The sequence below is a fragment of the Schistocerca gregaria genome, chromosome 2 (genome assembly GCF_023897955.1).
Source record: "Schistocerca gregaria isolate iqSchGreg1 chromosome 2, iqSchGreg1.2, whole genome shotgun sequence".
NCBI lineage: Eukaryota > Metazoa > Arthropoda > Insecta > Orthoptera > Acrididae > Schistocerca > Schistocerca gregaria.
In genome coordinates this window covers 62,549,712-62,563,062 of record NC_064921.1, presented here as the reverse complement: position 1 = coordinate 62,563,062, position 13,351 = coordinate 62,549,712, and the positions used below count along the sequence as shown (strand labels likewise).

Below are 13,351 nucleotides of genomic sequence, written 5' to 3'. Positions count from 1 at the left end.
CTTCCGGTCATCCTGATTTCCTTTTTCCATGATTTCATTAAATCACTCCAGACAAATGCCGGGATGGTTCCTTTGAAAGGGCGCGGCCGACTTCCTTCCCCGTCCTTCCCAAATCCAATGAGACCGATGACCTCGCTGTCTGGTCTCCTTCCCCAAAACAACCCAACTCTTTTCCAAATGTGGGTAACGCCGAAGAGCGCCACTCTGTTGCACTATTACTAAGAATGCTGTAGGAATCTGTGATTCAAATTTCAAATTTAAGCGTCGCAGTGGGTGGGAATTAGGGGATTTCGGTAACTGATCCTTTGATTTCTGTCACGCAATGTACTTTCCCTACCGCATCATGTGACTGCAGTGGCCCCAGGTGCCATTCAATCTCACGGTGGCATGTGGTCACCCCATTCAGCCTCAAAATGCAGATGTGTAAAACTCGTCCTCCTCGACATCTTCATTAGCTTTAAAAGGTGAAGAAGCAGTCACGATGACTGAAAAATGCTGAGGAGAGCCGGCCGCTGTGGCCGAGCGGTTCTAGGCGCTTCAGTCTAGAACCACGCAGCTGCTACGGTCGTAGGTTCGAATCCTGCCTCAGGCATGGATGTGTGTGTTGTCCTTGGTTTAAGTAGTTGTAAACGTAGGGGACTGATGACCTCAGATGTTAAGTCCCATAGTGTTTAGAGCCATTTGAACTATTTTGCTGAGGAGATAGTGTAAACAAAATGTAGGCAGCTGAGGCAACACATACACATGCTGGAGGAGGGGTGCTGCAGCACAGTAGCGCAGGCATGTCAGCAAAATGCTGGCAGATGACGCAGCTGACTTACCTGCCAGTGGAGGGGTGGCATAGCAGAGTAGCACAGACATGTCAGCAAAATTCTGGCAGCTGATGTAGAAGACTCATCTGCCAGAGGAGGGGCGGCACAACAGAGTAATGTGGGCATGTCAGCAAAATGTTGCCAGCTGATGCAGCGGACACCTTCAGGAGGGGGGGGGGGGGGGGCAGTTCAGCAGAGTAGCATGGGCATGTCAGCAAAGTGCTGGCAGCTGATGTAGAAGACTCACTTGCCAGAGGAGGGACTGCACAACACAGTAGTGTGGGCATGTCAGCAAGATGCTGACAGCTGACGCAGCAGACTCACCTGCTGGAGGAGGGGCGGTGCAGCAGAGTAGCGCGGCCGGCGATGGGGCCCACGGGCAGCAGGCGCCACTGCAGGTGGAACCGGAGCAGCACACCGCCACCTCCTGCAACAGCAACACACTCCACACTCACATCTCACACATTCTCACCTGGACCTTGCTTCCGAACTCACGTTTACATCACTTTTTGTGTTAAACAGTTTGCAGTACCTTATCTGAGTCATCTCTTACCTCACTTGCACAGAGTTATTCGTAACTACCTCTGAGGCCTCAGAAGACGGCTGCTGGGTTGCTGCAGGGTGGGGAAAATAGAAGTGGACCGGAGGGTGGGGTTCCAGGATACACAGCAGGGGAAAGGAAATACAGTACTAACCTGACTACAGCAGATGTTGAAAGTGACCATCATTCATCCCTTGGCACATTTGGGCACTGGTTAGAAAGTTGCTGAAGGCTGATCGAAACTGAACTGCTGGATTTGCTGCTCATTCGAAATGTTGTGCTACAGTTCTTGAAGACTGTGAGAGTTGTTGCGATACACCTCAGACTTGAGGTGTGCAGTCCTGTATGTCAGGTACTGGGTGTCTATCACGGATGGTCCTCAAGTTTAATGTCCAATAGCCCCCACACGGCCTCCACGCTCTGTCCTTCTTACGTACTAAGCGTAGGGGCGAAGACTATAGGCTGTCTGACTGGCGAATTACCCGCGAATGTAACATTTCTTCGAATATCGCTTTTGTTTCTGTCAGCCTCTCTGGTGTAGTTCTCTGTGCTTGTCATGGAACTGATTGTCCTGGCATGGCAGAGATATAGTGCACTGTAATGTGTTTAATTCCTTTGGGTGGGCCTGTTTAGTCGACTGGTCTGCTGCTCCAGTTGCCTGGTCATCCGAAATTTTCTGTTTTTCCTCTTCATATTGAAATTCCTCAGGTAAGAAGTTACTAAATGCCTCCAGCTTCTCATATGTTGTTTGCCTTTTAGTGTCTGATGATGTACTGTTGTCTGTCAAATTTAACAAACATTCTCCCTGTACGTCGACCGCCAATGCGAAATGTGCTACAAAATCAGCATCCAATAAAGTTTCTGATATATCAGCTATCACAGAAGACCGTGTAAATTGCTTGAATAAACCGGCATCAATCTTGAACGCTTTATGCCCATATGTGTTAATTACAGAGTTATTCACTGCTTTCAAACATCTCGTTAGTTTCATGGTGCGAGCTGATGTCTTACCCGGTATCCACCAAAAACCTTGTGCCCGTATTTCTGTCTAATATGTACAACCTCTTTGAAGTAGGAGGCGTATGCAGTAATGGTTGTTGCTGCTTAAATGAAAAATGCTCCACGTACCTTGGCTCTTTGAGTAGGAGAAGCGCCTCTCTGAACACAATTTATGTACATCCTGTGACGGCTTCTATGATTATTGTTAACTTGTCGTCGCTGTTGCGAGCGCATATGCGTTCCAATGTCTTCTATTGCAGCTTTTAAATTTCTACTCTCGTTTGAAGTGTTTGTCGCGTGTCGTGGTGTGACTGTGGAGCAGTGTACATTCGTGGTTCCGGTTTAGCCTTGCTCACCACGGTGGTTATCGTACGCGGAATATGTCGGCATCACTGTCACTGTAGCGGTTGGCTCGTGCATCTCCTAAGTAGTGGTTTGTCAGCTGATGTCTCCTCGTATGTGTTTACCGCAGTCCTTGCTTGTGCTGGATGCTGTCTAGCATCAATCTGCCAAAGACTGTCGGGCCATCTACTAGGATGCTTAAATGTCGCCAGTATTCCGACGAGGTCCTATCTCCCCGCTTCTCTTGGCACGGTACCTGCCTCACTCTGATGTCAACTCACATCATGCACCGAGAAATTAATGCTTCTTCCAGGCTCCTCACTATAACGTCCAATATTAACGCCGAGGCTACTAATCACCAAACTAAACTTCTCGTGATTGTTGTCTACTCTCTGTTGTTGAAATATATTTTCCATTTCAGCAAACCATGTATGTGGCTCGGAAAGGATGATCGTAACTGCAACCACTGAGTGGGTCAATGCCGGAACTAGGGGATAGATCCACTGCTGTTCCTTGCTGTGGTCCTGCTGTAGCAACCTTCGCCTTTTCTGGAGTTGTTAGCTTACTGGGCTGTGCTGGCGTTGTTCAATCAGTGTCATTTCTTTGGTCCAGCACATACTTAAAGTTTGTATTTTCCGATAGATGTAGCTGCAAGTTTTCTGTTTCATTCTGAAACCTGTGAATTTCTTCCGTTTTCGGACAGCATCTTGTTCCATCGTCGTTCATTGTTCTAAATGCTTAGGTTTGCCGTAATCTTAGGCCGACCAACGAAAAGTCTGAAAATCCTTAGATGGAGGTAACCAATTATGTAGTCGTGTATCTACACCACATACAATATTTGAAGTGAAATATGAGTGAAAGAAACCCTTTATTGGTTAGAATCTTGCCAAAACTATTCAACAACGCTAAGAAATTAAATAACTTGACGACCAAGATAAACAACAACATCCACCAAAATAACTCCTCGCGCTTCCTGACATCATGTTGCGCAAGTGCACGAAAAAAATAACACTGCCACAGTTTAACAGTTCGGTTTGTGTACGTAAAATAAATATATACAATTTACAATAATTTATGATGATTTAATTCGAATAATGAAAACATCTAAATAGAGCTTGTTTTTAAATGCTTCCCCTCTGACGGGTTGTGATTTCAACTGTTTTGCAAGATTTTCAAACGGTCTGTACAGTATGAATCCCTCTTGCTCACCCTCGTGATATGTATTCCTATCGCCAAGTCAAGTCTAATTAAAAGATTAGCAAAGCGCCCTTCATTTGCTACAAAAACAGCAAGAATTATCGTCAAGGGAAAATATAATTAAAATGCAGTCGATCGTGCAGCAACAGTTCAGTGGTCCAGTTTTCACCTCAAAGATTCCATATGCTTGGTGCGCATCAGAATTAATAGAGGAAAGCCTTCCATTTAAAAACTTGAATGAAGTATGCTTTCCACTTAAGCACATTTTAGAAAAATCTCCTTGCTAAGAAAATGCATTGATAAAACGTGCATGGTTTGAACAATGTTTGTGTTTTAAATGTTTCTTTGACGATTATCACCCTAAAAATACACTGAAACGCCAAAGAAATTGGTATAGGCACGCGTACTCAAACACAGAGATATGTAAACAAGCAGCAGAGGGCGCTGTGGTCGGCAACACCTGTGTACGATAACAAGTATCTGGCGCAGTTGCTACTTCGGTTACTGCTGCTAGAATGGCAGATTATCAAGATTTAAGCGAGTTTGAACTTTGTGTTATAGTCGGCACACGAGCGATGGAACACAGCATCTCCGAGGCAACGATGAAGCGGGAATTTTCCATTACGACCATTTCACGAGTGTACCGTGAATATCAGAAATCGGGTAAAACATCAGATCCCTGACATCGCTGCGGCCGGAAAATGATCCTGCAAGAATGGGATCAACAACGACTGAAGAGAATCGTTCAACGTGACAGAAGTACAACCCTTCCACAAATTGCTGCGAAGTGCAAAATGGCTAAGCAGGGATGGCTAGAGGACAAATGTAAGGAGAGTATTATCTTACTAGGGGTAAGAAAGATACTGCCTACAGGAAAATTAAAGAGACCTTTGGAGATAAGAGAACCACTTGTATGAACATCAAGAGCTCAGATGGAAACCCAGTTCCAAGCAAAGAAGGGAAAGCAGAAGGTGGAAGGAGTACATAGAGGGTCTACACAAGTACTTGAGGACAATATTATGGAAATGGAAGAGGATGTAGATGAAGATGAAATGGGAGATACGATACTGCGTGAAGAGTTTGACAGAGCACTGAAAGACCTGAGTCGAAACAAGGCCCCGGGAGTAGACAACATTCCTTTAGAACTACTGACAGCCTTGGGAGAGCCAGTCCTGACAAAACTCTACCATCTGGTGGGCAAGATGTATGAAACAGGCGAAATACCCTCAGACTTCAAGAAGGATATAATAATTCCAATCCCAAAGAAAGCAGGTGTTCACAGATGTGAAAATTACCGAACAATCAGTTTAATAAGCCACAGCTGCAAAAAACTAACACGAATTCTTTACAGACGAATGGAAAAACTAGTAGAAGCCGACCTCGGGGAAGATCACTTTGTATTCCGTAGAAATACTGGAACACGTGAGGAAATACTGACCTTACGACTTATCTTAGAAGGAAGATTAAGGAAAGGCAAACCTACGTTTGTAGCATTTGTAGACTTAGAGAAAGCTTTTGACAATGTTGACTGGAATACTCTCTTTCAAATTCAGAAGGTGGCAGGGGTAAAATACAGGGAGCGAAAGGCTATTTACAATTTGTACAGAAACCAGATGGCAGTTATAAGAGTCGAGGGACATGAAAGGAAAGCAGTGGTTGGGAACGGAGTAAGACAGGGTTGTAGTCTCTCCCTGATGTTATTCAATCTGTATATTGAGCAAGCAGTAAAGGAAACAAAAGAAAAATTTGGAGTAGGTATTAAAATCCATGGAGAGGAAATAAAAACTTTGAGGTTCGCCGATGACATTGTAATTCTGTCAGAGACAGCAAAGGACTTGGAAGAGCAGTTGAATGGAATGGACAGTGTGTTGAGAGGAGTATATAAGATGAACATCAACAAAAGCAAAACGAGGATAATGGAATGCAGTCGAATTAAGTCGGGTGATGCTGAGGGAATTACATTAGGAAATGAGACATTTAAAGTAATAAAGGAGTTTTGCTATTTGGGGAGCAAAATAACTGGTGATGGTCGAAGTAGAGAGGATATAAAATGTAGACTGGCAATGGCAAGGAAAGCGTTTCTGAAGAAGAGAAATTTGTTAACATCGAGTATAGATTTAAGTGTCAGGAAACCGTTTCTGAAAGTATTTGTATGGAGTGTAGCCATGTATGGAAGTGAAACATGGACGACAAATAGTTTGGACAAGAAGAGAATAGAAGCTTTCGAAATGTGGTGCTACAGAAGAATGCTGAAGATTAGATGGGTAGATCACATAACTAATGAGGAGGTACGGAATAGAATTGGGGAGAAGAGAAGTTTGTGGCACAACTTGACTAGAAGAAGGGATCGGTTGGTAGGACATGTTCTGAGGCATCAAAGGATCGCCAATTTAGTATTGGAGGGCAGCGTGAAGGGTAAAAATCGTAGAGGGAGACCAAGAGATGAATACAGGAAGCAGATTCAGAAGGATGTAGGTTGCAGTAGGTATTGGGAGATGAAGAAGCTTGCACGGGATAGAGTGGCATGGAGAGCTGCATCAAACCAGTCTCAGGACTAAAGACCACAACAACAACAACAACATATATCTTAATTTTACGTGTATAAATCTAACTGTTCAACTATATTTAAATAGGTAGCACAGGTTGTCGAACTGGAGTCACCAATTTATCATTCTGTTTATTTACTGACTGCGCAACCAATGGCGGAACTGTTATTCATATATTGCTCACAACGTAATCAGAAAAACTTTCGAGAACCTTTTCTCTTTTCCTACGGCCCACTCAGGTGAAACATTTTAGGAACTTCTACTCACACAGTTTGAGACGCCGGCCTCTGTGGCCGAGCGGTTCTAGGCGCTACAGTCTGGTACCGCGCGACCGCTACGGTCGCAGGTTCGAATCCTGCCTCGGGCATGGATGTGTGTGATGTCCTTAGGTTAGTTAGGTTTAAGTAGCTCTAAGTCTAGAGGACTGATGACCTCAGATGTTGTCCGATAGTACTTAGAGCCATATGAACAGTGTGAGCCGAATAGGTGAGACCCATCCCTCGCCCTCCGCTTGTTAGTAAAATAAACATAATACAATTAATTAGTTTGTCTACGCGATTTCGTACATCCACTTTTAATGTTCTACAACGACACAAATGTCTAAAAAAAGTGTGCGAATGTCAACAACGTGGTCATACATTAACCTCACCCGTCTCGGTTCTCATTCCAAAGGGTATGCAATATCCGTAGAGTTTTTAGTTATCCTGAAGAATGTTGTTAATATCAGTAAACTGGAGCCAGCACTGTCACAACTCTTTTCCAGGATCCAGCACGTTCTCAACAGAGAATGAGGCAGTTCCGGGAAAGCAAAGGCCAGCGGCAGTATCGGTCACGTTTTCAGGCTAGCTCTCCATTGTTCTTCCATGTTGTGTAGGCTTACGGGAAGACGGCAGGCAACAACAAGCTCATAAATCAACGATGTGCGAGCGAATTACGGACCCGTTAACTTGAGAGCTTTGCCTGTCACGGTCACTTACACACGAGAGCATTGTTCGTAGCAGCAGTTCGGCGAAACCCTCGAGAAAAAGAACCTCGTGTGTTCCAAGATAATAATTTGCAAATTACGAGCGTCTGTGGCACACTTAATTAAGCTCTGTCTACACAGCTACGATTGATAATGGCGTAACTCGGACTGGGAAAGACCTGTTGAAATGCTGTTTAAGACGTGCAGCAGTTTAAACAAAGGTGGTAGCTTTTCTGTACACAGTACGGTTCAAATGGCTCGGAGTACTATGGGACGTAACTGCTGAGGTCATCAGTCCCCTAGAACTTAGAACTACTTAAACATAACTAACCTAAGGACATGACACACATCCATGCCCGAGGCAGGATTCGAACCTGCTACCGTAGCGGTCGCGCGGTTCCAGACTGTAGCGCCTAGAACCGCTCGGCCACCCTGGCCGGCATACACAGTATTGGTAAAGACAACAAGCTCCCTTCGATGGATCCTCCCTGCTATATCGTTTTCTTCATACCATCCAGGTGGTGGTCCACAGCTTGCATTCGAGTAACTCTGCTTGTCCTTCGGCAGTGTCTAAACCAACTGAGCAGATTCCATGAAGTTTGCAGCTTCAGTGGTACAGTATTACTCTGGCAGAGGTCGATCGTGCTATGGGTGCTCTGCTTTGTCATTCGCACTTTTGTTTCTACCAGAATGGCAACACAATAGAGACTGCACTTCGCACTGGTCAGCCACAACATTATGACCACCTTCCTAAAAGCAGGTGCAAGGTTAACAAAGGTGACGCGTCGTGGCGTGGGAGCAAACAGGCCTAGGTAGGTTGCAGGAGCAACATGGCACCACATGTGCACACATAAGTGATCTGAATCCCGTAAATTCCGGGAAGGGGGCGATGAACCCTGACGCCACGTTCAATCACATCCTAGATCGATCGGGTTTAGATCTGGGGGACCAGCGCATCAATTCGAACTCGGCAGTGTGTTCGTTGAACCACTCCATCACACGCCTGGCCTTGTGAGAAGCCACATTATCTTGTTGAAAAATGTCAGTGCCGTCGGGAAACATGGTCGTCATGAAGGTCTGTAAACAGTGTACGATGCTCGTTGCCGTTATGGTGCCTTGCACGGGTTCCACTGGACTCATGGATGCCCACGTCAATGTTCCCCAGAGCATAATGGAGCTGCCGCCAGCTTGTCTCCGTTCTGCAGTGCAGGTGACAAGAAGCTTTTCCCCTGTAAGACGACAGACTCGGCCCTCCCATCGGCATGGTGATGAAGGTATCGGGCTTCATCAGACCGTGCAATGCTCTGCCACTGCGCCAGCGTCTAGAGCCGATGGTCACGTGCCCATCTCAGTCGTAGTTTCTGATGCCGTGGTGTTAACATTGGCACATTCACTGGTCCTTGGCTGCAGAGGCTCATCGTTAGGAGTGTTCAGTGCACCGTGCCTTCAGGCATACCAGTACTCTGCCCAGCATTAAAATGTGATGGCAGTTCCGCCACAGTTCGCCGCCTGTTCTGTTTTACCAGTTTGCCCAGCCTAATACTCCGACATCTGTAAAGAGGGGTGGCCGCCCAACCCGACGACGTCTGGACGTGGTTTCCCCTTGGTTTGGCCATGTGTTGAAGACACTCACCGCTGCGCGGGTTAGCCGCACAGTCTGCAGCGTCTTGTCACGGTTCGCGAAGCTCCTCCTGTCGGAGGTTCGAGTCCTCTCTCGGGCATGGGTGTCTGTGTCCTCCTTAGCGTAAGTTAGTTTAAGTTAGATTAAGTAGTGTGTAAGCCTAGAAAGCGATGACCTCAGCAATTTGGTCCCATAAGAGCTTACCACCACCACCACCACCACCGCCACCGCCACCACCACTCATCACCGCACTCCTCGATCACCCGACAAGCGTGCAGTTTCCGAAATGCTCGTGCCGAGCCTCCGGGCTATCACAATCTGCCCGCGGTCAAACTCAGATACAGGGTGGCGCACGAAATGTGTTACCAATTGTTTCTTTCATAATTTACGACGCACATTAGATATCCCGCTGGGACCTCTACAGCAGTACCAGCAGAGCTTCGAAAAACAAATGAGTTACGAAATGACGTGTAATTCACGATACTGCCGCTAGGAGGCTAGCAAGCAGCAATGGCTGACAATGGAAGACTGACGACACAGCAACGATCGGCAGTTGTGTGACTTTTTCATGAAAGAAAAGCCTTGTTGTAGCTCAGAGGCGTTTTCGACAACAGTTTAACACACGATGGGTCCCTTGCAAGAAGACCATCCACAGGCTGTATCATAAATTTTATACAGGAAGGAACAGTATTGGAAGCGAAGCGACCTCGGCCTAAGCCTTTTTGTTCGCGGTACGAGTTGCTGTACAGAGAAGTCCCGGGAAATCGTGTAGAAAGGCAGCAGTGCAACTGGGAATATCCAGACGCTCAGTTCAACGCATTCTTAAAAGTGGCCTCCATATGTACCCATACAAGATGACCTGTGCACGGAAGCTCACTGAAGAACACAAGCAGCAGAGACTACTGTTTTCTCAGTGGGCGGAGGATAGGGAAGACACTCTCTAAAACGTTTGGTTTTCAGACGAGGCAAGCAGCAGAGACTACTGTTTTCTCAGTGGGCGGAGGATAGGGAAGACACTCTCTAAAACGTTTGGTTTTCAGACGAGGCAAGCAGCAGAGACTACTGTTTGCTCAGTGGGCGGAGGATAGAGAAGAAAGTCTCATAAACGTTTGGTTTTCAGACGAGGCACATTTTCATTTAGACGGTGTGGTTAACAAACAAAATGTACGCCTTTGGGCCACTGAAAATCCACGCTTCATGAACGACAACATTATGCTCCGAGGATTACAGCGTGGGCAGCAATTTTCAGTCACGGACTTATTGGACCCTTTTTCTTTGAAGAAACTGTGAACATCGAGCGTTATTTGAGCATGCTTCGCAATAGCTTCATTCCACAGCTTCTTGCTAGTGCCTTGCTCATCAACGCGCAGTGGTTCATGCAAGAAGGAGCAAGGCCACATACTGCAAACACTGTGTTGGAGTTTTTACACGAGCATTTCGACATGCGGATCATTTCACTCAGGTTTCCAGTTCGCTTCAATGACAGTCAAAATTGCCCCCCCCAGTAGTCCAGACCTCAATCCATGTGACTTTTTTCTTTGGGGGTACCTAAAGGAAAAAAATTTCGCGAGACGCCCACGTGATTTATGGAGCTCAGAAGACTTATTCTTCAAGCTTGCAGTGAAATTACGGAAGACATGTTCCGTAGGGAAATCACTAACTTCAGTGTTCGTTTGAAGGAAGTTAGGAAACGATATGATGGACATATTGAGCATGTGCTGAGATAGAACAAATCTCCATGGACGGCTCTTCATTGTAGTATATGTTCCTTTCAGATTGTATTGACAATAAAGTTTATATTCAAAGACAAAGTGGTAACACATTTCGTGCGCCACCCTGTAGACCGCGCACCATCCTTACTTTGTACACGGATAGCATAGAAGTACCGTGCGTGCCTGACTAGCAGTCGTTCTTCGCCAGGTGACGCTGCTATCGCCCGGATCCGTTTATATCGTTAGCAGGTCGATGGTCATAATGTTCTGGCTGATCAGTGTACAGTTTTACACAAAAGGAAGTGAAGATCAGAATATAGTTATGTGATCCAAATTGAAAGTCACTTGATTGTGTTTGAAATGTAAAAAAATATAACTGTAAATGTCGTATGGTCTTGTTGACTGGAAAATCACGTGGGTGGATTCAACCACCGCCCTGGAAAGTTGTGATTTGTGAAGTGTAGTTGAGTGTTACGGATGCGTCTACAGGGCGCTGTTATGTTTGTGTTGTACGGTGTTAAAGTGGACTGCTGACGTCAGAAAACATGCCGGGCCAGACTCGGGCAGACAGACCCGCCATTGAGAGCGTAATGCGTGGAGCAGACATTTATCTAGCAATCGATGCCAAATAGTCGATAACGGTGACGGTAATGATAACGCCACTGAGAAGGTACCACAAAATTTAGTGGTTAAAACGTTTACCGATACGGCAGTTATAATTGTGCATTAAGTCGTAACAAACCGAAATATACTGTCCGCACGAAAAGCACCACAGCCTGTAGCATCAATGTTGTGTCTGTGTTTGTGTGTGTGTGTGTGTGTGTGTGTGTGTGTGTGTGTGTGTGTGTGTGTGACTACAGGTGAAGGAATTTCAGCGACAGACTTGGCGATTACCTAGCGTTTGAACTTGAGCGCTAGATTTCCACTACACCAACAGAAGTTTGAAGGTTGTAGATTCAACCAAATACCTAGGATTTACAGTCACAAACAACTTAAATTGGAGCCACCAAATAGCAAATGTTGTGGGGAAGATGAACCACAGACTGCGTTTTATTGGCACAACATTTAGAATATGCAACAAATCTACTAAATGGATCTCCTACACTTAGCTTGTTCGCCTTCTGCTAGAGTATCCTTATCGGAGAGGATTGAAGGAGCACATCTAGAAGGTCTGAAGAATGCCAGGTCGTTTTTTACTCTCCCGAAGTAGTGGAGAAAGTGTCGCGGATATAAGTGTGTTGACTCGGTAATCGTTGAAGCAAAGGCGTTTCTCGTTGCGAAGAGATTACTTCGTGAAAGTAACATCACTAACTCTCTGCTGCGAATGCTAGCCAAAGGCTTTGTCACGGTGTTAACATCTGTTGTCGCCCGATAACGGAAGTAGAGCAAACGTAGTACCAGGTTAGTACTTGTATGGGGGAAAGGCCGGGTGCTATCTCCCGGCTGAAAAATCATGCACCACGCCTGTGGTCATACGGCAGCACTATTATTATTACGAGGGTCGGTCAAAAAGTAATGCCTCCCATTTTTTTTCTACTTAAAAAAATTAAGTTAAGTGAAAAATTTGAATTTGGCGCCATTCCTCAAACCTTCTGCAATCCACTGCAGTAGTAACTTTCTGTGTCAACAGGTGGCAGCACAGCAGAAGTTTGTAAGATGGCCGACATCGATGTTCGTTTGAGACAGCGTTGTGTGATTGAATTCTTGAATGCAGAAGGTGAAACGCCCATACGCATTCATGAAAGACTGAAGAAGGTGTATGGTGTTGTGACAGTGGATGTCAGCACTGTTAGACGATGGGTTCGTCGTTGTAAGGAAGCTGAAGGGCAAACACCGTTGACTGACGAAAAGCGGAGCGGCAGGCCGGTGAGTGCAGTGACTCCACACAACATTCAGCAAGTTGATGACATCATTCGTGGTGACCGTCGGGTGACTGCAGATGAAGTGTGTCGCATTATTTCTCTTCGTAAAGGCAGTGTGATCACGATTATTAAACAATTGGGGTACTCAAAAGTTTGTGCACGGTGGGTTCCAAGAATGTTAACCGATCAGAATAAAGAGGCAAGGAAAACAATAGCCTCCCAACACTTGCAGCGCTTCCGTTTGGAGGGAGATGAGTTTCTGAAAAAAATTGTGACCGGGGACGAAACATGGGTGCATTTTTTTGAACCCGAATCAAAGAGGCAGTCAATGGAGTGGCGTCACACAAGCTCGCCGAGGAAGAAAAAATTCAAAACTGTGCGATCGGCAGGGAAAGTTATGGCAACAGTTTTCTGGGATACAGAGGGTGTGATTCTGGTTGATTTTTTGGAGCAGGGATGCACAATAAATTCTGTTCAATACGTCACAACCCTCAAAAAACTTAAAGCACGTCTTCAGCGAGTTCGCCCAACAAAATCAATGGCAGATGTTCTTCTTTTGCATGACAATGCAAGACCACACACCAGTCGTCACACCTCTGACGAGATTGTCAAAATTGGATGGGAAGTTTTGCCTCATCCCCCATACAGCCCTGACCTGGCACCATCAGACTTCCATCTGTTCGGGCCACTAAAAGAAGCTCATCGTGGGATTCATTTTGAAGATGAGGAGGCCGTCAAAACATCCGTGCGTCAAT

General features: G+C 45.7%; 1 protein-coding gene across 1 annotated transcript in view; it reads right to left on the bottom strand.

Moving 5' to 3' along the window:
* LOC126336323 (lens fiber major intrinsic protein-like) overlaps positions 1-13,351 on the bottom strand; it is a 142,518-nt gene that overhangs the window by 108,657 nt on the left and 20,510 nt on the right. The window contains exon 2 of the mRNA XM_049999885.1: positions 1,137-1,239. Coding sequence (XP_049855842.1) covers positions 1,137-1,239 — 103 coding nt within the window. The remainder of the gene's footprint in view (positions 1-1,136; positions 1,240-13,351) is intronic.